At 38.8% G+C, this 23895-nt stretch overlaps 1 protein-coding gene across 1 annotated transcript in view; it reads left to right on the forward strand.

Annotated features, from left to right (window-relative positions):
* LOC122671681 (CHD3-type chromatin-remodeling factor CHR7-like) overlaps nucleotides 1-23895 on the forward strand; it is a 104869-nt gene that overhangs the window by 74672 nt on the left and 6302 nt on the right. The window contains exons 15-19 of the mRNA XM_043869054.1: nucleotides 1956-2140; nucleotides 2226-2380; nucleotides 10964-11022; nucleotides 20211-20306; nucleotides 20404-20516. Of these exons, the coding sequence (XP_043724989.1) occupies nucleotides 1956-2140; nucleotides 2226-2380; nucleotides 10964-11022; nucleotides 20211-20306; nucleotides 20404-20516 (608 nt within the window). The remainder of the gene's footprint in view (nucleotides 1-1955; nucleotides 2141-2225; nucleotides 2381-10963; nucleotides 11023-20210; nucleotides 20307-20403; nucleotides 20517-23895) is intronic.

Raw genomic sequence — 23895 nt, forward strand, 5'->3', positions numbered from 1 at the left:
TTAATGCCCAATAAAGCCATTTTTGCTGGTTTAACAAGGGGAGCAGCTGAGCAGGTTAGGCTTTTGTCAGTGAGGGGGCAACTTGCAGTGGCAGCTTGAGGCGGTGACTTGCAATTGTTAGTGGGTATATCAGGCACATACTAACCTCTTTTTTCCACTTCGCCTTCCCTACCTTCCCTTTCTTCCTCCACCTCCATTTCCCTTCTTGTCCTCTGCTCCTCTTCCTCTTCCTCTTTTCCCTTTTTTTTTTTTTCTGTTTTTTTCAAGAAACGCCCTGAGCATCTGGGAGCACTTTGCCGCCTAGGCAACTCTCAAGTGATGCCTTGACAACTATATTCCTCCACGCACACGAATTTTACCGCAATACAGTCATGTCAATTCCAGAATTTTATCTCAGCCTTTAGTTATGGTTCCGATTTAAAAAAATAAAGGTGATATAAAGAGTTGCTATAAACTATAGAAGCATAAAACTAATGAGCCATACTATGAATTTATGGGAGAGGGTTATTGAAACCCACCCGAGACAAGAAACTGCTATTATGGAAAACCATAGTTGTTAAGGGGTCGCCTAGGCGTCTAGGCGGACTTTTTTGGGTCTAAGCGACTGCCGCCTTAGTGGTATCGAACCCTCTTACTTATGCCAAATATAGTTTCATTTACTTAAGATACAAGTTGTAAATAAGCAAATACCCACTATTTGAATCCAATAAAAATAGTTAAAAATTAAATTCCAAAAGGATAAAAAGTCAAACCTCAGTTCAAGAACAAAAAATTGGATTTTCAGCGATAGTTGAAATTTTCAACTTTTGATGCTGGGGTTTTTCTCAAATCTAAAAATTCTATAATTATTAAGGGAAAGAGAATGCTACCTGGGCGCATGCGGTACGCTGCCCCTATGCCCGGATATAGGGGCAGCGCACCGCATGCGCCAAGGTAGCGTTCTTTCTCCCAAATCTTAATATGGTAAAACCGTAAAACATTGCTAAAAATTGAAAGAGTGGTAAAGTATTCATTTGTTATGATATCTAAAAAACTATTTTCATTCAAAGCAAGTTTTACAGCATTCGCGTACACCAAATAAGATTTGACCGGAAAATAACTCCTTCAATAGAAATCAGATTTAAGCAGTCTTGGATTTGTTGGAAAGCTAGTTTTATGTTGTACCTAATGCAAAAGGTCTCATGTAAAATAAAATCATTTGACCAGTCAAACTTCTTAGAGAATAAGAACATTTCTCTAAATCGAGATCAGTTTAACTACTTGTAGATATGATCATATTTTATAAGAACAATATAAACCAAATGTGTGGCTAAGTTTACCGAGACAATGACCAATTCCAAGAACAGTTCAAACCAAATGTATGTTTTGATTGTTTCAAACTTCCAATAACTTTTGATGACTTGATGTGACTTTCTTCTAGTTCTATGTTGACTTTTGATGACTTGATGTGACTTTCTTATCAATGAGGGCCTCAAACTCTTCCAAGGTCAATATGAACCTTCACAAATTCCATGATCCTGCAGCTCCTCCCATTCCTCTCGTAAATAACTGTTTGATGCTGCTGCTGTGATATTGCAGTAGCATTTTTCTTCCATGGTTTGCTTTAAAACTCCAAGTTGTCTTTTACTGATGAAAGGAGATGTTCTGAATAAAAATGGAATCATCTTTTCTAATTTCTTTTTGATACTCCTCAAATTTTAACTGCTAATTAAAGATCAAGTTTGTAAAAGGCTTGAACTAGTTGCTAATATTGAAATAGCTGTTTTGGTAGGACTTTGTAATTGGTTCGTGCTTGTTTGTATCCTCTTCCCCCCCCCCTTTTCTTTCCTTTGGTATTGAATTTTTTATGCATAAAAAAAAAAAAATGGAATAGCTGTTTTGTTCTTATCTGTCCTTGATAAGTTCAGATTGTTGAAGTTTTATCCCGTTTCTTAATGTGGTTGCTACTACTGTAGGGCACACCACTTCAGAATACTTTGGTTGAACTGTTTGCGTTGCTTCATTTCCTTGATCCAAAAGAATTTGCTGATCCAAAGGATAGAGCAGATTCCTTTTCAAACATCGGAATGGAAATAGAGGATTCACGATCATTAGACACTAATTCAATGATTACACGAATCCATGATATATTGAGGCCTAGGTAAATGATGCAATTGTTTGGTGGATGGTTTTGGATTAATGTGAATCTTGTTGAGCATGACCTGAGAATTGTTTGTTGGTGATAGGATGTTGAGAAGGATGAAGTCAGATGTTTTGCGTGGACTGATTCCTGCCAAAAAGTGGGTTGAGGTTCCCTGTGCCCTTGCAGACCTGCAAAGGACACTATACATAAACCTGTTGAAGAAGAACTATCATGAATTGAATAAAGGAATCACTGGAGGTATGCCCCTATTTTTCCCCGCTTGAAGTTGATTTGTTTTCAACTGGAAAGCATATGTTCTTTATGTGGCCTGTTTTTATTTGTTGAAGCTGTTTAGTGTGCAATGGATCATCCCAAGGTTTCCAAGGAATACTGCTCTTTTATCACAGATCAATTTAGCTATTAGCTTGTGCCCAAATCTAAAGAGATGAGAAGTCTTTTGATACTACATACCTTGTGCGGACCATGTCTAAAACTTACCGTCATTACCACCCATTGTCTGATGCCTACCAAAATGCACGGGTCCATGGGAACTGGAAATTCCATAGACTTGAAAAGCAAGAAGATCAATTCAATCTTATTTGTGACTTCAACAGGCATTTTAGGCCCTGTTTGACAACACTTCTGCTTAGCGATTTGTTTCTGAGTTGGAAGTGCTATTTTGCATTTCTAGTCTCGAGGAGCACTTCTATGGGAGTGGAAATGTAGAGGGCGTAAGAAATATTTTTGAATCAGCGAAGAAACAAAAATGTGTTTTGAAGGCAGTTTAACAGAAGTACTTCTTGCCAGTATAAAATTTCCAAAATATCTAATAGTTACAAAATTCCATTTAAGTTATATGCCTAATTACATCACCAGTAATTTGGGGGGGGAAAAAAATTCCTGTAGAAAACCTAGGACCTGTAACCAGTAACTTGAGAGAAGAGAAAAAAAGAGAGAATGAGAGAATAATAACTTGTTGTCTTTATTGATAGGAAAGCCCCTCTATTTATAATAGAAGGGAAATTACAAATAGAAAGGGGAACTCCTAATCAGATTAGGAATTCCTAATCATGATAGGATTCCAAGTTACAATAGGAAAAGAACTAGAACTAACAACTCAAACTGAAACTAAGACTAACAACTCACAGTAGAATTAGGACTTTACATAATTAGAAACTAGGACTCCAACTAGGACTAGGAAAATAGAAGATACACATATCAACCAAATCACTGTTCATGTGAATAGTGTCACGTGAACAGTACTTCTCAACACTCCCCCTCAAGCTGGATTATACAAATAAGTAAAGAAAGAAGATCCAGCTTGAACTAAAGAAAAAAGAACCTCCTAATAATGCTAACACTCCCCCTCAAGTTGGCGCATACAAGGTACTAATGCCCAACTTGAACAAAATGAAAAAAACTAAGTTGTAGTATAATCCACCTTGACATATGAATGTAGCTCCCAAATAAACCTTCAAGAACTTGAAAAAATAGATCTTCAAAACTTGGACAGACATGATCAGCAAACCGGGACTGGAATGTTTTCCAAAAAAGGCAGCTTTCAACCATCCTTAATAGCTATCCAGTGATGAATCTCCGATTGTCATAGTGACTTAGAATCTTGAAGTGAAATAACTAGAGCAGCAAGTAGCGAAAACAAACTGAATCAGGTAGCGGAAAAAAACTGTATCAACCCAATCGAAAGTCCTCAAATAGGCAACAACCAAATATCTTCAATATTTCAATACTTCAATCTCCCCCTTACGGGAGACTCAACCCAATAACAAAGTAGATACCCATTGGCAATGGTGAAAACTCTGATCGTCTATGCTTTGCACCAAGTGTTCCTGCAAGTTCTGCTTCTACAATGTCTGTAGGTGTACTGTACATAATCCCCCCTCATGTGTAGTACACGTGGACATAACAGAGATAATGTAAAAGATAGGGCAAAAACATAATATTCCAGAATTTTCTAAAAGTGCTATGGGTAATTAAAAAGGAAGAATGGCAAAATTGTAATTTACCAGAAGTTTCCAATGGTGTTATGGGTAAATGCCAAAGGTATGTTTTGGGATATGAAGGGAATTAGAATTATTGAAAGGGAATGGTGTTGGAAAAAAAAAGGATGGCATGACTGTAATTTGGTGGAAATCCACTTTTAAATACAATCCAAGCCTAAGGGCAAACTGGTAGTAAACCAGAATTTTCAAGGGTCAATTGGGTAGTCAAATAGGGGACTGTATTAAAAGGTAATGGCAGTTCCGTAAATAACCAGAATTTTGCACGGGCCTTTTTGGTAAACAAAAAGCAATGGAATGCAATCAGTAAAATAATGGCTATAGAGAGTGGCAATCTTGTAAATAACCAGAATTGTCAAGGGGCTCTTGGGTAGATAATTTAGATGAAATCTACTTACAAATACCACCCAAGGCAAAAGGGTAATGTTGGAATGAGCAGTAAAATAAGGACAAAGGTAGATAAGAAAAGATGATAAGGGCATAAAAGGGAACTTAAAGAATAAAATAAAACGCTAGGAATAAAGTAGAGTAACCAGAAAGGAAACCAACTCATAAAAGGAAACCCACTTTGAGATATTGGATGTCTTCCTCACGCAACCAGCCAAAAACAAGATAACGTTGTCTTCAACAATTCAACCTCACGATGGGAGAAAGAACCAACCACAAGAGGAAAACGAGCCACAGAGGAAAACGAGAACCAGCAGCCAACTGATTCTTCATCGAAAAGCAAGAGCTCATGGAGAAAATTAATGTAATCTCCAAAAACTCGATCGAAAGCAAGGAAAGGAGGAGGCGGAACAAAAGCTGCAACTTCAACCTGCAACTCCAATCTGGTGGTAGGGGAACAACAGCGATAAATATTTGACTCCTTGGAAGAACAGCTTCAATCGAATCAGCAACAACAAAATACCAGCAAAGAATCGATACCACCAGAAATCAATAGCCAACATCAGAGAACAAGAGCCCATCCAACAACTAAGCCAAGCAACACTCAGCAAGACGAAAACCAGAAAATCAGAGATCTTCCTCACGATAAGCAAAGAGAAACTGAGCAAAAATAGGGCAGGTCCTGAACTCCAGCCCCTCGATCACCGTCAAAAAAGGGATTGCACCTTCAACGAAAGCAGGTTCTTCAGAAGCATCTACAGCCCGGAACCAGGTTCTTCATTAATCGATCAATAAATCAGTATTTAATCTGCAACTCATCTGAAGAGCAGAAATCAGATTCGAAATCTGATGTAGAGTTTTCAGAATCGAATAAATGAATTGAGTACATGAAACCCTAGTTCTTCTTTTTCTATGAACTAGGGTTTTCTTCTTCAAACCAGAAATTAAAATCGACTCTCAAAACAGCAATCTTGGAGAGAATCAGTCACTGGTTGCCTAGCTCTGATACCATGTAGAAAACCTAGAACCTGTAACCAGTAACTTGAGAGAAGAGAAAAAAGAGAGAATGAGAGAATAATAACTTGTTGTCTTTATTGATAGGAAAGCCTCTCTATTTATAATAGAGGGGAAATTACAAATAGAAAGGGGAACTCCTAATCAGATTAGGAATTCCTAATCATGATAGGATTCCAAGTTACAATAGGAAAAGAACTAGAACTAACAACTCAAACTGAAACTAAGGCTAACAACTCACAGTAGAATTAGGACGTGACATAATTAGAAACTAGGACTAGGAAAATAGAAGATACACATATCAACCAAATCACTGTTCACGTGAACAGTACTTCTCAACACTCCCCCTCAAGCTGGATTATACAAATAAGTAAAGAAAGAATATCCAGCTTGAACTAAAGAAAAAAGAACTCCTAATAATGCTAACAATTCCATTCTTCCATTCATATGCTTTGCCTGAGTACATAACTTGATAACAGAAATTAATAGAAAGATCACAAAATCGGTACCTTGTCACCCTGACCATTATAATCCTCTCCATAACAACTAAAATCGGTACCTCAATTTCAGCTTCTTTGTCAGCATCTTCAGTTTGATGAAGCCTCCCCTATAGAATGTGAGACTGAAGAATCAAAGGCTTAGCGTCAACAGTCACAACCAACGAAGCAGCCTCCCCTTCACACCATTGGCAAGACTGATGGTTTATCAGCAGCTGGTGTGATGCAGATCCTAGCCTCCTCGAATTGAAGTGCTCCTATTGGCTAAGAGGTTCTTATATCCTATTGGCTAGTAGGGAATCTTCTTTTATTTCAAGTAGTTTAAGTTGTTTTAAGTCATTAGGGTCAATTGGGTCTTTTTATGCTTTTTGAATTGTTTAAATCACTTAATTGTACCTCTCCACGATTTTGGATGGAGATTAAGTTGTAATAGTTTTAGGATTTGGGCCTTTGGCCTCCTATTTAATGATAGATCGTGGGAGAGGCTCCCCCACCAATTATGTTATAGAAAAATCGTTTTTTTATGCTGCTGCTATGAAGGCTGCTTGCTCTTTGAGAGTGTTCCTTGTTGGTAATATCAAGGAGGCCTTGTGAGTCATATCAAGGTGTGGAAGGGCTGGTGGATTCCGGCGACTCCTTGCATCTTGTAGATCGGGAGGTCGTTTTTCTGCTATCAAACTACATCAAGCTGCTGTTGCCTTTGAAGGAGATCAGACCAGCGAGTTATTTTTTAATTCCCTGCAAGTAATCCTTCTCTTCTTCTTCCCCCCATCTAACCTAATTGATCCCCCAAAACCCTAGCTTTTCTAAATACATTCCAGCATTCATCCTTCACCCATATTCATCAAAAATCAGAACATAACCTCTCCATACCAGTACCTCCACTCAATCTAACCTGCAGCCTCAACTGTCCATAAAAAACCCTAAATCCCTCCATCACCATTAAAACCCAAAACCCTAAAACTTACCTAGACCTATCCAACCATCCAAATCCTTCAATATTACAACTGAACCACCCCTACACTGCCCTTAACACTCAACCTTAAGCTCCAGCCCAAATTCCAGCTCTAAACCCTAAATCTCATCTCCCCCTTCATTCCCAAAACCCAAAACCCTAAACCTAAAATTTCTAAAATTTAAAAAATTTTTCAAATCTAACCAAACCTAGTTCATTAAGACCTTTAAAACCTGCCTAGTTTAATCTTATAAACTATTTTCCCATTACCTTACCCTAACCTTTGACCTAAAACTACACTGCTGTCTTATTGTAACTGCTGAACCAGCAGCCCCTTTAGTTCCTTTTGCTATTGATCCTATTACCCTGGTTCCTAGTGGGATTACTCCTACCTAGGACTACATCATGGTGCCACCTCACCTGGTTCTAACCAAGGTTCGAAATGGTTGAAAGTTGGTATGTTTCAGCTGCAGCTTTCAACCTCTAGTTTCGAGGTTCAAATGGCCAAATTAGGTACCGAAACTTCTGGGAAATCCTATTTTAGGTCCTCTAAATATAGTGAAATCCTTCGATTATAATAACATACACCCAAATGGTAGTTTGGCTTCATACACTAGGTTGGTAGTGTACAATGTATGCTGTTGTATACTATCTCTATATAACCTATTCTACACAATTTAATACTATGACATACATAATTCAATTAAATCAACTAAAATATGCATTAAGAACATAGTTATCAAGGCAGGAAAGCGACCATGGCGTTTTAGAAGGACAAAATTCAAGGCGACACCGCCATGGCGGCAAGACGCCCATCATGGCGCCCAAGGTGGCAAGGCGCCCGCCATGGCATGGCGACGCATTGATAACTATGATTAGGAATGAACAAACATAAAATTGGGAACCATTTCATAATCATCAAATGTTATACATGGTTCATTACAAAGATATGTGAGTGATTTGGCAAGGAATCACATAAATTGAGGTTTTGTAGGATATTTCCCACTTTGGAGTTGAAACCGTCGAAACTAGCAAAATGGGTCAAAATTTAGACCCATTTCGATCGAAACCATGCATTTAATACGAAGGGTTTACTGAAACATGGTCGGAATTTCACCAAAACTGTGAAATTTCAACCGAAACTTTGCAAGACCCAGGTATTGCACCTGGTTTCATTTTGACCTTTGTCGAATCTAACAATTTTTACCAAATTTCGGTCATTTCAAATTTTCAACTAAAATTTCAAACATTGATTCTAATCAGCAACAGAGCGGCAATGCTGCCCCCCTTTCAGGAACAACGGATGAGGATGATGGATTGTTCGTGGTTGGTCGCAGCTCACCCAAGGTTCGAAAACTCTGGTCTCGGAGCCATCTCGGCCCTGCCCAAAACCGAGTCGAGTCGAGATCTCGGCGAGTTTTTGTAATTTTTTTTTTCCAACTCGGAAGCCCATCTCGGTGGGTTTTAGACCTCTTTTGGGTCTAAAAGTTGGTATTCAGCCTATTTTAGGCCATTTAAACACAATGGCACTATCGGATTTTGCAAAAACAAAGTCCAAATAGGAGTTTCAGTTAGTGAGAAAGCAGGACAGACAGATTTTGCAAAAACAAAGTCCAAAGTAAATGCTTTTGTATTTGTATTTCATTTACTTCAGATATCATTCATAAATAAGCAAATACCCCCCTATTTGAATCCAATAAAAATAGTTAAAAAATCAAATTCCAAAAGGAAAAAAAGTTAACCCCCCAGGTCAAGAACAAAAACTGGATTTTCGGCGGTAGATACAATTTTCAACTTTCTAACGCTGCGGTTTTTCTCAAATCAAAAAATTCCATAAATCTTAATATGGTAAAACATTGCTAAAAATCAAACAAATGAATATTTTACCGCAATTTTGGTTTTTAGCAATGTTTTACCATAATAAGATTTATGGAATTTTTAGATTTGAGAAAAACCCCAGCATTATAAAGTCGAAAATTGCACCTACCGCCGAAAATCCAGTTTTTGTTCTTAAACTGGGGGGTTAACTTTTTTTCCTTTTGGAATTTGATTTTTTAACTATTTTTATTGGATTCAAATAGGGGGGTATTTGCTTATTTCTGAATAATATCTTAAGTAAATGAAATACAAATACAAAAACATTTACTTAAATGATATTAGGCATAAATAAGTGTCTGTCCTGGTTCCTGGCATAGATTGGGGTCTGTCTACCAAGAATTTCCAGCAATATCTCGAGATCTGGCACTCATATAAAGGACCTAGATGGGCATTTTCCTATGTCAAACCGAGATCTCGACCGATGCGAGATATTGTACTTTTGTGACTCGACCCCCATCTCGTCTTGGATTTTCGAAATACCGAGATCTCGGCGAGATCTCGCGAGTTCTCGAACTATGAGCTCACCATCAATAATATGGTGCTCAATTTTCAAACTAGGAAATGTTCACGTCAGTGCAGATCCACAATTGGTCCTGTTCTTATTCTTTTCTATCTGATCTGCTCCAAATTCAATCTTACCATTCACTCTAGAAATAAAAAACAATCCCTCCCTCACCATTGAAACACCATTCCCTTCAATACAAATGAACCAGAACCAGAAACAACCATTTAGAAATAAAATTATAAAAACTTAATTAAAATCAAACAGGTCGTCCAGTTTTTTTTTTTCTTTCAAGCTCATCGAGTCCATTTTTTACCACCAACCTCCATAACACCCTTTAATTTAACTCATTAGATTCATGAGTAGGCTCATTAACTGCACATAATATGTCGAAGGAAAGGAAAAATTATCTCACTATAGCTCGAAGGAAAAAACAAATTTACTTTAATTTCAGTAGTCAATTTCTTTCCAGTCCAACTTGTTTTTCAACTCAGGCATCAACAAACTAGATTCTGTAACACAACGGACTTCAAACCGGCATTTTTTAGGGAAAATTTTGGAGGTAAAGATCTACCATAAAAAATAATGATTGATTGAAGCGGACGAACCTTGATTCAAGAGAGAGAGATTATGGACGTCATCAGAGATCTTATAGGGAGTGGGAGAGAGATGGAGACTGGGAGCGTACCTGGTCTCAGAGGGTTTCTGGGAGGCAAATGAGAGGGAGGGGGGGGGAGTCCAGCGGAGGGAGGAACGTAGAAGGATGATGGCAGTCATCGAAGATCTGGTAGTGAGTATGGGAGAGATGAAGACCGGGAGCATACCTGGTCAATCGTCAAGCAAGAAGAGGTCGTGGATTTCGATTTTCTGTTTCTTGTGATTCTCCAAAAAGTGTTTTGAGAAGAAATGAGCAATTTTTTTCTGCTTTTTTATTTCTACTCCAGATGCCTGGTTTACACCAGGAAAGTAAAATTAACCAGATAACCAAACACCTTTCCATTTTTTTCACTCTTGGAGAACAGAAAAATACCAGAAACACTTTGTGGGAGTGTTACAATGAGCGTACAATCTTCTTGAGGTTTGTCTTTTATGTTTTTCATTTCTCATTCATCAATGGTTCTTTTTGTCGACAATTAAGGCAGATTTTTCCAAAGAACAATTGTTGTAACCAATTATTGTGTTCTAATATGGGTTGACTTTCTTGCCATTGCCTTCACGAATGTCTCCGATGGGGCCTTAGAAAAGCTGAGTTCAATATAATCCTTGGACACCTGTTTATTCCCTCCTGACCATAGAAACATAGGAATTCCATCTTCCCCTCCTATTCCATGTAGTTAAAATTTAAAAATGCTGAATTCCCTCTCTTCCACTAACATGGTGGTCCTGAGCCCCCGTTGAACAACAGTCTGTCGCAATTTTGTTGTTATGTATCTATGCATTATTGTAACAAATTTTGGGACTAGTTTTGAATAACTATGGACACTTCATTTTTTATTTTTTTTTGGCTGTTTTTTAGTTGTGTGTATCTTTTTTTGGCATTTCACTTTTTGTTTCTTATCATACATTCCCGCCTTCTGGTTTCTCTTGTAGGAAGAAAGATAAAGTTGAACTTTCTTCTAATGGAATTGAGGAAATGTTGCAATCATCCTGTGAGTTATCATCTGATGTAAACAATGGTCATTACTTACATTATAGATTCTTCTTAAAGTCATTTGAATTTATGTTCCTAATGAACAAAGCAAAATTTCTGTGAACATGTGTACGATAGTTGTTGTTAATTGAGTTTTTTTTTTTTTTTTGGTGAATAAAAAAATTTATTACCAAAACCCCTAGAAGGGGAAGGGAGAAGTCGGGGGGGGGGGGAGAATATACAGGGGAAGAGAGGGGGTGATTTTATGACGACTTAAAAATTCAATTTTATTTTTAGTTATAAATTATTGGAAATAATATTTCAGATAGTGGTATGATAAAATTCATGGACTCTATTGTTTGTACAATGGCTATATTATGATTATTACTATTACGAAAAATCACCACTTCACGGCCCAACACGATAAATTTATCAGGTCAGGCCTAACTGAGAAAGTTTATGATTATTATTATTATTCTTATTAGGCGAATTATTATTGCCGTAAGGGTCTGTTATTTTTCCAATCACAAAGCATCTATTCTGCCACATGGACAAATGATGTATCCATTTTTACCGTTGGATAGGGAGGACATGGTCTAGAATAGCCACATGTCAAAATTTTAGTCTAGTTCAATCGAATACCCCCTTGTATTGCATGCGCCACCATCAGTCTAGACGTTACTGTGCCCTCTCAAAACTCTGAGCAAGAATAAACGGTTTAGATTGGAAAAAAAAAAAAAACCTAAAAAGGGATGGCTCAAATTTGTCTTGTGATTTCAGGAAACATCACATTTTGTTGTTACATGCATGGATAGTAAAACAATGACAGGGAATATGGTGCTTGAACCAAACAAGTTTCCTCCAAGGAGCTAACGAACGACGGGCACAAATGAGTTCCCAAGCAGCTTTAGATCTAAAGGAGCCAGAAGAATTCAGCAACCAAGTAACACAATCTCCTCTATGGTGGGGTCTCCTAGTAATGGAAGGTAAGATACTCCAAATGTTGTTAAGCACAGGATTAGAGGTGGACGACCGGGGGGGGGGCAGCCAGTCGGATCAAGAATATTAGCCACCAAAGAGCTTCGAGGAAGTCCAAAACCATAGATAGTTATAGGGCTGACCTGATGAAGGATGATTCCCGGTGCCAATGATCAAGCCACAAAGAAGTAGAATTCCCATCACCAATGTGAGAATGGATAGCTCCCAGAACAGCAGGACGAGTGGTTTAAAGGAGGGAAGTATGCTGATTTGAACTAATAACAATGTAGGGTTAGGGTTTTGGGTTTTTTAAAAGAGTAAAATAAGGGAATCTAGGGTTTAGAGAGGGAGGATGGGGATAGGGTTTGGATCGAGTGCTATAGGGGCAGGGGTGGAGAGTTTGATCTAAAAAAGGAGGAATTTTTCTCGCTGGTTTGGTTTGGGCAGAATTTAGGTTATGGGAATGTTGTTCAGTGATGGAGGGGATAGGGTTTGGGTGTGGTTTAGAGGATTAGAATAAGAAAGGTTAGGGTTTGGATGAATCAAACTTACTGTTGTTGCAGAAATTCCTTGGCAGCAGCTTGTTTGATTGAGAAACTTGAATAAAAATGGAATCTTTAACTAGAACTTGAAGGAGGGCTTCAAAAGAACTACCTGGGCTTCACACTGCAAGGTGTCGATTGGATCAAACACCAATCCCACCAGCATTGACCAAACACAAGACAAATCTTCAATGGAAGAGAGCAGCAAAAAGCCTTTTCATTATCAAAATTCGTGTTCAATACTTGCCCCCCTTACAACCTTATATAAAAGACTCAAAACAGACTCCTACACTAAAAAGGAAAGGCCTAACCCAATCCTTAACCTATTAGGTAACCTAAACTTACTAGGAAAGTGAGATAACAAAGAGTCCTAATCCAGCCCAACTTAACCACCCAATTTCACCGTATCTCTACACTAAACTCCCATTGAAACAGTGTCCTAGCCATCTTCTATCAAATCACATGTTCATCCTTTCATTAGCCAACAAAACCTAGCCCTAAAACGAAGACCTCTGTTGCTGGGGATGAAGCCACCACTGAAGGTACCTCTGTAACGGTGAATCTCAATGTAGTGAACATTCGTAAAAGAGGGTAGGCAAGCAAATCAATCTATTCTCTCTCTTTCCGTCATATGACCCCTTCTTTCTCCGGCCTCCATGACCAGCCCCTCTGGCCAGGTCTCTTTGTCCTCCTCTCCTCCTCCCTCCCCTTCCCACTCTCCGTAGCCATCCCACTCCCCTTCTACCTCCCCTCTTCGCCCTGTTTGGAAGTCCCTATTTGGTTCAGCTCTCTCTTCTTCTTCAGAAGGTCTCCCTCTGCAATTTGTCTCCCCTTCCTTTGCCGATGGCTCTAAGATTGCTCTTTGCCCTTCAAGTCTCCTTGATGATGAAGCCTCCTTGTGGGAAAATGCTCTCGTTGGACACTTCATTGATAACCACCCACCATTCCATATTGTAAAGCTCTCTCTTTCCAAACAATAGAGACCTCCAGGGTCTTTCGAGACTTTCCTATTGGGGAATGGTTTATTCATCTTCAAGTTATTGGTGCTCCGAAGGCCTAAGTTTGGTCGGGTCTGTCCTTGGTAACCCCCTGCATTCAGATGCCAGAACTAGTAGGAAGGATAGGCTCGCTTACGCCCATATTTGCATTGAAGTTTCTTCAAATGAAGCTCTCCCTTCAACCATCACCGTTGTTGAAGAAGATGGTTACTCTTTTGTGCAAAATGTCGCCTACGATTGGTCACCACCCCACTGTCTAATCTGCAAAACATTCGGCCACGCCTCCTCTCTCTGCCAACCAAAGACCTCTGTTGTTGGGAATGAAGCTACCACTGAAGATACCTCTGTAACGGAAGTCCCTCTTATTCAGAATTGACTGCTTTCCAGTGGGAGACCTCACTCCCTTATGATCCATGAAGAATATCATCCCTGTTTTCGGCGGTGTTTTCTCGACCCAACCAGGCAATGCCAAAGACCAAAGCACCATTAAGGTGCATAGACTACCCTCTCGTGGAAGAACCAGAACTAGACCCTGTCAGAAACACCATCGACCGAGAGAATCTCCGACTTCGTCTTCTCCTATCGGTTTGTCCGTTGGGCAAAACCTAAACTCAGCTTTGCCCCTTGGTCGAAACAGTTTTGCAGCTTTAGCCTCTAGCTCTGACGGTAATGTTGATCCCTCCTCTTCTCTCGTTTTTCCATCTGATCGAAGTCCCCTGACCAATCGCGATCTATGGGAGAACCCTGCCGTCGATCTTGAAAAGGAGACCTCTGCATTAAGATCTCCTTCTCAGGCGATTGATCTTCCCCTGCCCCAAAAGCCTAATACCCTTCTGTAGTCTGGGGAACCTCTCCCTCTCCTTGACAGCTCTCTCCCCAACTGCCATCCTATGTCGTTTTCACCAAGGCCTGACCCGTTGAGCCTAGGGATTAGCCCCTTCTTCAAAAGACTAGTCAAACCCTTTTTAGTCCCTCGACCCCCTGTGGTGGATGTGAATTCACCTAGAGGGGGGGGGGGAAATAGGTGAAGGTAGGGAAATATAAAAACTTATGCGAAAATTAAAATCAATCACCAATGTAAAGACAATTAATAAACAAGTAATAATTAGAAGAGTGACACAAGAGATTTATAGTGGTTCGGCTAACATGTGCCTACGTCCACTCCTCTCACCTTAGAGAGAATTCCACTAAAACAAATCTTGAGTATGAGCAAGAGAACTCGTACAAATCTTGATTAAGAGCAAGAGAACTCAACTACTCTTGATTCCAAGCAAGAGGACTCAACCAATCTTGATTCCGAGCAAGAGGACTCAATTAAAACATAAAGTAAAAACTACTAGGAAAAGGGTTACCTCAACCTTAGTAGGATTGTATGCTACCTTCCACCCTTGGAGCTTGAAGCTAGATGAGGTTGAGGAGCTTGAGTGTGTGAGCTTGTGATGATTGGATGCTTGAATGCTCACTTAGGCTATTGCAATTAGAGCTTGTGATGAATCATTATTAGTAGTCATTAGAGCCTTAAACAATAGGGTATTTATAGGCTTGATGGCTCAATTCAATTAGGAATCTATTTCAAGATCGGATTCCAAAAGCCATAAATAATCCGGTATGCTGGATTCCAATCCGGTATGCCGGATCACCTAATTTCCTTATTGAACAAAGCAATAACGGTCAAAAGATAACAGTATTATATTGATCCAGTATGCTGGATATTGATTCGGTATGCTGGATTATGATCTGGTATGCTGGATTACAATCCGGCATAGGTTGGAAGGCTACTGTGAGCAATTTCCTGAGATTGCAACACTGATCCGGTATGCTGGATTTTCAAATTTCTGCTAAAATTTGTTAAGTCCTTTATTGGACTTACATGGATGAATCCAATTTGGTTTGGTCACATGGATTAGGTTTAATTTAAACCTCCTAAAGTCCATCTAAATGAATGTATGCAAGTGTGTGCAATACATTAATTGTGACTATAAACATGATACAACATGATACAAGATTAAACAAGTTCTATGAGGTCTTGTATCCCATTGAGTTGCTTGAATAAAAGTCTTGAACGTAGTCCTTCATTTCACAACATTCTTTTGAAATCTTTGTCTTGGTGCATCAAGCTTTTACATGCTCCCCCTTACTTGATGCTCATCTCTTATGAAATCTCTCTATTCAATATAACACAGGTTAGTACGACTAACTTATTTGTTATCATCAAAACCATAATGGGTGATGTGTGGAATTTACCCCAACAGTGGACTCTCTTGTGGTCCCTACTACTTCTTTGGCCATTCCTTCTCAGGCCAGCCCACCACCTGCTTCTCTTTGGCTGATCATGCTGGTCTTAATGGGCGAGCTCCTCCTAACCATTTCTCTAACCCATCTGTCCCGACTCACCCACATTTGGGCCTAATCTCCAACATTGGTTCCCCCATCCTATGCCCCCCCCCCCCCCCCAATTGCTTCAAGTTTTTTGCCGCCGTAACCCTAGCTCCCCTCCTTTTCCTAAGAATCGTCCCTACATTGCCTATTCCTTGGCATGCCTAGAGAGGATTATGCCTCTAAGCTCGGATATCAATTGTCATGCTCTCTGTTGTGAGCCATTGGATCCTAGATAGTTTTCTTCGCATTGGTTGGCTTTGGTTGATTTTTTTTCTGGTGTCTCCCCTTTCTTTAGTGTGCTTTTTTTGTTTGTCCTTGCCTTGATTAGGCAAGGCTTTGTCTTTGGCTCATGCTTGTATTTCCCTCCCCTCCCCCCCCCCCCCCTTTTTTTTCTTTCCTTTGCTTAATGATTTTTTTATTCATCCAAAAAAAAAAAAAGCCACATGATATTCACCGGAAAAAAAATAGCCACATGACCACTAATTACATAAAAATAAAACTAAATAAGGAATCCCGTATGCAACCTAATTACCCATATTTTAGACCATAAAAGTAGCCTATTACATAGAAAACCGATGGGATCAAAGGCCCAACATGTATAGAACCCAACCCTAGACTTATTCCTAATAAAACAAGCCTATTTCGGTGATGAATCTGCATCATTGTCCCAACCTACTCCCTGATCCCCCCCCCCCCCCAAAAAAAAAAATTAAATAAATAAAACATACACACAGATGAAAAAGGAAACCATAATGCTTATCTCCCGTCACCCTTTGAATTCTAGCTCCCTTATAAAATGCTAAGATAGGTGAATAAAGCATAATGGAAGCAACATATCAGGATAATGAAAATTAATACTATGCCTTAACCTCAAAACTTATCCAACTACATGGTCTTGGCTACATGTGTACTGACTAACGATCCCAAACTCGGATAGGGTATAAGTTGCTGCCCTCACAGGTGCTGATCAAATGATTGGCATTCATATTCACATATAAACCACAACTTCCATTTATAACACAACACAGCGGAAGACTTCGGAAACTGAAGTTGGTTTATACTACCAAATAACACATTCATATATATATATATATAAAGTGTTTCTATACATCTCATTGTATCAAATCCTCATATTCTATCCCTAACATTAGTGCACCACGTGCACGCACAGCCCACAGTATCTGGAGCTGTACACACCTCTCCTCTAATTTTTTTCATCTAAAAAATAATATTATAGTTGGGGTAAGCTAACAGCTCAACAAGGAAATCATGTTACAATACATTTAAGTGTTCATGTGCTTTCATATCAGTGTACAAATACAAATAGGCATTTTCATATCAGGAAAACAAGCATTTTATGATAAGGCATTTCAAAACACAAGTCATCATTTGTAAATTAAGATAAAACACATCATATTAATGAGGACGCGCCGTGATCAACGGCTGTCATCCGTGTCTCTATACATCATCAGTCATGCTGTTATGTATTGCCGTCACATGCTACTAAACATTCCCAGACATATCGTTACGTATCGCCGTCATATGCTGGGGTCACATCTCTAGTTGTGCCGTTACGTACACACCTCTAGTCATGCCGTTACGTATCGGCGTATCGCTGTCGCATACTGGAAGAAGGATCTCTAATCGTGCCGCTACATATCGTTGTCGCACAACCCGCAGTCATGCCGTTACGTATCGCTGTCACATACGGGAAGAGAGATCTCTACTAGAACCTTCTCTTTCTCTTGCATATAAGATTTCTCATTACTTTCATTCTTGTTCATCACATCTCTTGTACATTGTCTCACTTTTCTTTTCTTTCATTAACATCACATACATATGAGTCCCTCATCTTTCCAATCACTTGGGTAATATTTCTACACTTAGTGAACTTCCTGAGTACATGTAAGCACTCCTTTGAGAAATTGAAGAAGCCCTTCAATTTCCTGCTCCAAATTCCCTTTCAATCCACCTTTAATTCAAGAGTCCAACATACAAATTATTTCTTAACAACAGTGATTCCCATTGAAATCAGATCTACTTCCATTACAAACCCCTATAAGAATCAATTACTAGAATTAGATGGTAGTTTCAACACTCACCTGTACTAACTTCACGAATACTTCCCCTTCTACTACAATTCCTCCTATAGTTAAGTAGAATTCAAATGTGTGAATCTCCTTAGCTTAGATGAGGTTCTAAACATTAAGCCTCATGAATTATCTACAGTTCTCTATTGAGCTTACCAGCTACCAAATTTCAACTCATATAATACTTTAAACCAAAATTATAGACTTACCTTAGAAAATCAGGAGCACCCTTCCCATCGAGCTAAGAATTCCTCTTTAATTCAAGAGTTCTCTGAGCCAATAGTCCAATTCCCTTTAATTGTTCTTTAGTTCATGGCTTCAGTAACACAACATCTAGATCCCCCTTGTGAACAGTGAGTAATTCTATCAATTACCATGAAAATGAAATTCAATTAACTAAAAGAGCATGCATGGTAGCTCACATATCTACCTACCTAATTTCTCTTCTTTTCTCCTTCAGTTTCTTTTTTAACTTCTTCTTTTTCCTATGGCTTAGAAAACCAGAACTGAACTACCTTTGATTTCTTCTTCTTTTCTCCTTCAATTGCTTCGTTAACTTCTTTTTCCTATAGCTTAGAAAACCAGAACTAAACTACCTTTGATTTCTTCTTCTTCCTTTCTTCTTTTTTCTAAATCCAGAACTCAGCAAAGACTGACAGATTCAAACCCTAAGCATTGTTTTGTCTAACTAAGGACTATTAGACAATAGAATTAATTACTAATCACTAATTTAATCAACTAATCTAATAACTTAGATTAACAATGAGCTAACATGTTAATTATACTAACCTAATTAACTTAAGTTAATCTAACTTAATAAGCAGCACAGTTTGCTTGGTCAAACCCATCTCTAGCCACCTCCTCCTAGGATATGTGGCAGTCCCTCCTATGCCACCTCAAGCTAAGGCATGCACATGGTGCCATTCCTCTATACCACCATGTGACCCAATGACAGGCTGCCAACCCAAAGAATCCACTAACTTAAACCATGACACCTTATTGCCACCACATTCTTGCATGAGCAAGGTGGCTGGTCTACTAAGCCACCTCCTCCTTCCTTTGCTAGGTGGCTAAAGATGCTTTTCCACCTCCACCTCTCACATGCACATGGTGGCAGCCCCTTGACTAACCATGTGATCCAATAGGGAGCTGCCATCATAAAAATTCCACTAACACACTAGCCACCTATTAGCCTAACCTAATAAAATCAATCTTAGTTAACCATGCTTACCACTAAGCTACCACCTCCTACTTTACTATTCACATAATAATATAAATTCAAATAACTCTTAATAATTCAATATAAAATCATATACATATTATATAAAATACTCTTATGATAAATAAGAATATAATATCCTATACACTTCATATAATACTATTATATTGTCACGAGTAAGAAACGATATTAAAATACTCCATGTATCTTTTAAATATTATAGAACAATCAAAAAGGTATTAAAATAGTAAATATTCCAAATCATTATTTTATTATTAACATGGAAATGCAGGGCATTACAACATGAATCGTGATATGCTTTTTTACTATAGTACCATAATCTCCTTTCTTTTACTGACCTACCATGTTGTATTATACTCTCACCACTACGATAGCCTCATGAGCCTCTTTTCCTATAAATGCTTTTTTGCATGACAAATTTTCACTTTCACCTTGCAAATGTTTTGTATCAAAGACTGCTTGAATGGGTTCTTGGAGACTTGTTTATCCTGTTTTTCCCTTTTATTTTCTGCTCTCCTTTTTGGGCCTTCATCCGCCTATATTTATTTTATATTATTATTGTTATGTGTCTCGAATTCTTGTACCCGTTTCGAAGATTGGCCCACTCCAACATTTTTGGTGGCGACCTGAATGGGATTTTTTTCTGAGGTCTGTGATGGTAGCAGAGGGCTTGGGTCGATAGGATTATTTATATCTTTTTCGTGTCTTGTTGTGTAAGCAATTGAAACAAGAGAGAAAAGGGGATTTTCGAGTTAGGGTTTCTGGGTGAGAGTTCTTGCTGCCTATTTGAGTGTTCTTGAGAGATCTCCATTGTGTGTCATCTTTGCTCTGTTTTATTTTTGTTCGTGTTTCTTTGGTGTTTGCTTTAACAATTATTGTAGTTATTTCCTATTTGCATTTTTCTGTTTGCTAAACAGAAGTAAGATACCCTATACTACACTTCAATTGTATCTCAATAATTATTTCTATGGCACCTATAGTTTCTTATCCCAGGTCAAGAACCCTGTCACACGTCAAGGGAAGAGGCTTTTGCAACACTAGTTTCTTCTTCTGGGAAGCTTCAACTTTTGGAGCAGGTCTGTTATATGTCATTATAATAATTTGCTTTTCACTTTTGGAGAAGGTCTGTTATATGTCATTATTGTAGTTATTTCATAGGTTTTGCTTGTGCAGCTACTTCCTAAATTAAAAGAGAGAGGGAATCGGGTATTATTGTTCTCTCAGTTCACTACAATGCTTGATATTTTGGAAGACTTCTTATCATTCCTGGGGCTGACATATTTCCGGTAAGTGCTATCCATAGGGCATCTTCCAAATTCAGGTTTCTAGTATAAACTGACTGTTGGAATTTTATTTTATTTTTTTATTTTTTGTTTTGTACTAAGTGTCAAGTAGAGGAAAATTAACAGGGACCAGGCTACCCTCTAAAAGGGATTGACTCTCCAATCATAATGTAGTCTCACCACAACTCCCTTGGCCAATCAGCAGTCACATCATTACTATCCTAGGCCTCCAGTGAATTGAGGAATTTAACAAAGAAGAAAGGTCTATCTAATTGAGTGAGAAAAACTCCACAAGCCACATGACTTCATGATAATCCATCTGATAACATTAAACTGTTCACCTCAATATGGATTAGATAAAAGTAACTTCTGAAGTTCTAATTCCAGCACACACTTAAGATACAAAAGCTCAGCTCTATATGAGTTCCACATGCCAAATGGGTCAGATAAGGGGTAAAAGAAAATCCAACAACTCATTGCTCGTGTCTCAGAAAGTACCACCAATTCCTGACGGACCTGGGTTGCCAAGAGAGCAGCTATCAAACTTCAGTTTCACCTAGGCCCCATTTGTGTAGAGGGGTCTTGATGGGGTGGGAAAGTCTGATAACTTTCCCAAAAGCATGGTAATTTGGGTATTTTGGTTGTCTGGAGTGGGAAATTGAGCAAATAACCGTAGAGGAGTCAGGGCTCTCTCTCTCTCTCTCTGGTTTTGCAACAGAGAAGGCGTGAAGGTGGTGCATAGTTGTCAAGGCGGCAAGGCGACCTAAGGCGGTGGAGGGGTGCTTAGACGACAAGGCGCCCAAGTTTTATTTTTTATTTCCCCTCTTTTCTAACATTATTTAGTATGTTACAATATGTACCTTATATCATCAAAAAACAACATTTAGCTACTTGAGGTCATAAAAAAATCAATATTAAGCAACATCATGTCATAAAAAATCAGCATTAAGTAATAAAAAATCAATATTAAGCCACATAAAGTCATAAAAAATCAGCATAGAACTAGAAGACAGCAGAACTGAAGAAGCAAGCTATTGGAAGTTTGAAACAATCAAAATATAGATTTGGTGTATACTAAAAACAAAGGGCATACCCAGTGCACAAGGCTCCCGCCTCTGCGGGGTCTGGGGAGGCTCATAATGTACGCAGCCTTACCCCTCCTTTTGCAGAGAGGCTGTTTCCAATCTCGAATCCGTGACCACTTAGTCACAATGGAGCAACCTTTACCGTTGCACCAAGGCCCGCCCTCATTTGGTGTATACTGTTCTTAGAAAATATGATTTTATCAATAAGTATTAAACTACTCTTGATTTAGAAAAATGTTCTTGTTCTCTAAGAAGTTTGACTGATCAAATGATTTTATTTTTTCATAAGACTTTTGGTATTAGGTAGAACACAAAACCAGCTTTCCAACAAATCCAAGATTGCTTAAATTTGATCTATAAGGAAGAAGTTATGTTCCAGTCAAACCTTATTTGGTGTGCACAAATGCTGTCAAATCCCTCTGAATGAAAATATTTTTTTAAATATCAAAACAAATGAATATTTTACCGCACTTTGGGTTTTTAGCAATGTTTTACCTTATTAAGATTTATGGAATTTTTAGATTTGAGAAAAAAATTCAGCATTAGAAAGTTGAAAATTTCACCTATCGCCAAAAATCCAGTTTTTGTTCTTGAACTGGGGGGTTGACTTTTTATCCTTTTGGAATTTGTTTTTTCAACTATATTTATTGGATTCAAATAGGGGGGTATTTTCTTATTTATGAATAATATCTTCTTTTTTTTTTTGGTAAATAATTATATTACCGAGCCCCAAGGGCGGGCAGGAAAGATAGGACTGAAGAACCAATGTACAAGAGGGGAAAACAGGGGGGGGAGAAAGAAAGAAAGAAGGAAGAATGGGGGGGGGGGCGATCCTCCAGCCTACGCAGAGGAGGAGGACCGCAAAAGACCAATATCAAGGCCCCAACTAGTCAAAATGTGCCTATTTCTAGGTGTGTCCGTGAAGGGACTCTGTCGGATACAGCTGAGTTTGGAGGAGACATCAAAGGAGATGGATTTCCAAATCACATCAAAAGATCTAGAGTTGGAAGTCCATCTCCTAAGATTCCTTTCCATCCAGATATGATGGACAGCGTCGTTGAAGACCAGCTTTCCAATAGTGTCACAGATATGAATAATATCTTAAGTAAATGATGTTTGGCATAAATAAGTGTCAGAACCTGGTCTGGTACCAATTAAACCAGTGCACAGCGCGATGCCTTGACAACTATGAGGTGGAGAACAAACCTCATCCGCCATGGCAGCAACGTCGTCAGAAATTAGGAAATGGGGAGGAGAGCCAATAGCAACATCAAATGTCTTTTGTTCCACCCATTTAAGAGTTGATTCTTTCCAAGAATGTCAACCATCAGATTCCATGAATATGTCGTGTTTCTTCGTTAAGCCTGCCCATCTAAAGAACTTCATATCAGATGCAAGAGACCCATAGCAGAACTTCAGCACCTCTTCAATGTGCTCTAGCAACAGAGGCAAAGAAAATCTTCACACTTGGAGAGATATTCATGTTGCCATGATATGAAGGAACCTTTCAAATCCCTTGTAGCGAGTAGCGAATGTTTGAATCGAGAAGATAAAGCAAATCCACTAGAACAATACATAAACCTTTCAAATCCCTAATCCAAAACCCTGAAACAGATCGTCGAAACCCTGTATTGATAATTCAATTCCCCATTTTTAGAGGGGTTTCTTAATCCCCTCTATCTGATCTCTCCCTTATCTCTCTGTTCCACCCTCTCTCATTCTCCTCCTCTTGCCTCTCCGCCTTATCTCTTTCTTCATCCCCTCTCTCTGTTCTCTCCCTCATTTCTCCACTTCACTGCCCCTCTCTCTCTCACACAACCAAACGCTTTGGGGTGGGATATCCTACAATGGTTTCCTCTTTACCTTCCTTCCCTTTCCCTGTTATCTCACCCCACTACACATGGGACCTACTCTTCTAACTATCCCACCCGTAGTGTATAGAAGATTAGAAGGATACCAAGCATGGGTAACTGGAATATCATGGGTTAAAATGCAATTACAAGGCCCAAATCTGAAAATAGCGCTGCAGCAGAGACGACCTTGAGAAAATCCTCAATTGCAGCCTTGTGGGCAACCCCTTTTGTGGATTTTGTCATCACCACTTAAATATCTGAAAACTCTTCAAATTTCAAAGTCTTCTGTTCCTTTCCTCCCAAATCTTTGCATTAAAGTGAAGAATGGAATTTCAAAGGATCTTTCTGATGGAAAGGCTGTCTATAATTATCTTCTTCATTCAGAAAAGACATTTTACAAAGGGCTACAAGTAGGGATTTCAAACTGAAATTTTCATTGAAGAT

This window comes from Telopea speciosissima, chromosome 1 (genome assembly GCF_018873765.1).
Source record: "Telopea speciosissima isolate NSW1024214 ecotype Mountain lineage chromosome 1, Tspe_v1, whole genome shotgun sequence".
Taxonomy (NCBI): Eukaryota; Viridiplantae; Streptophyta; class Magnoliopsida; order Proteales; family Proteaceae; genus Telopea; species Telopea speciosissima.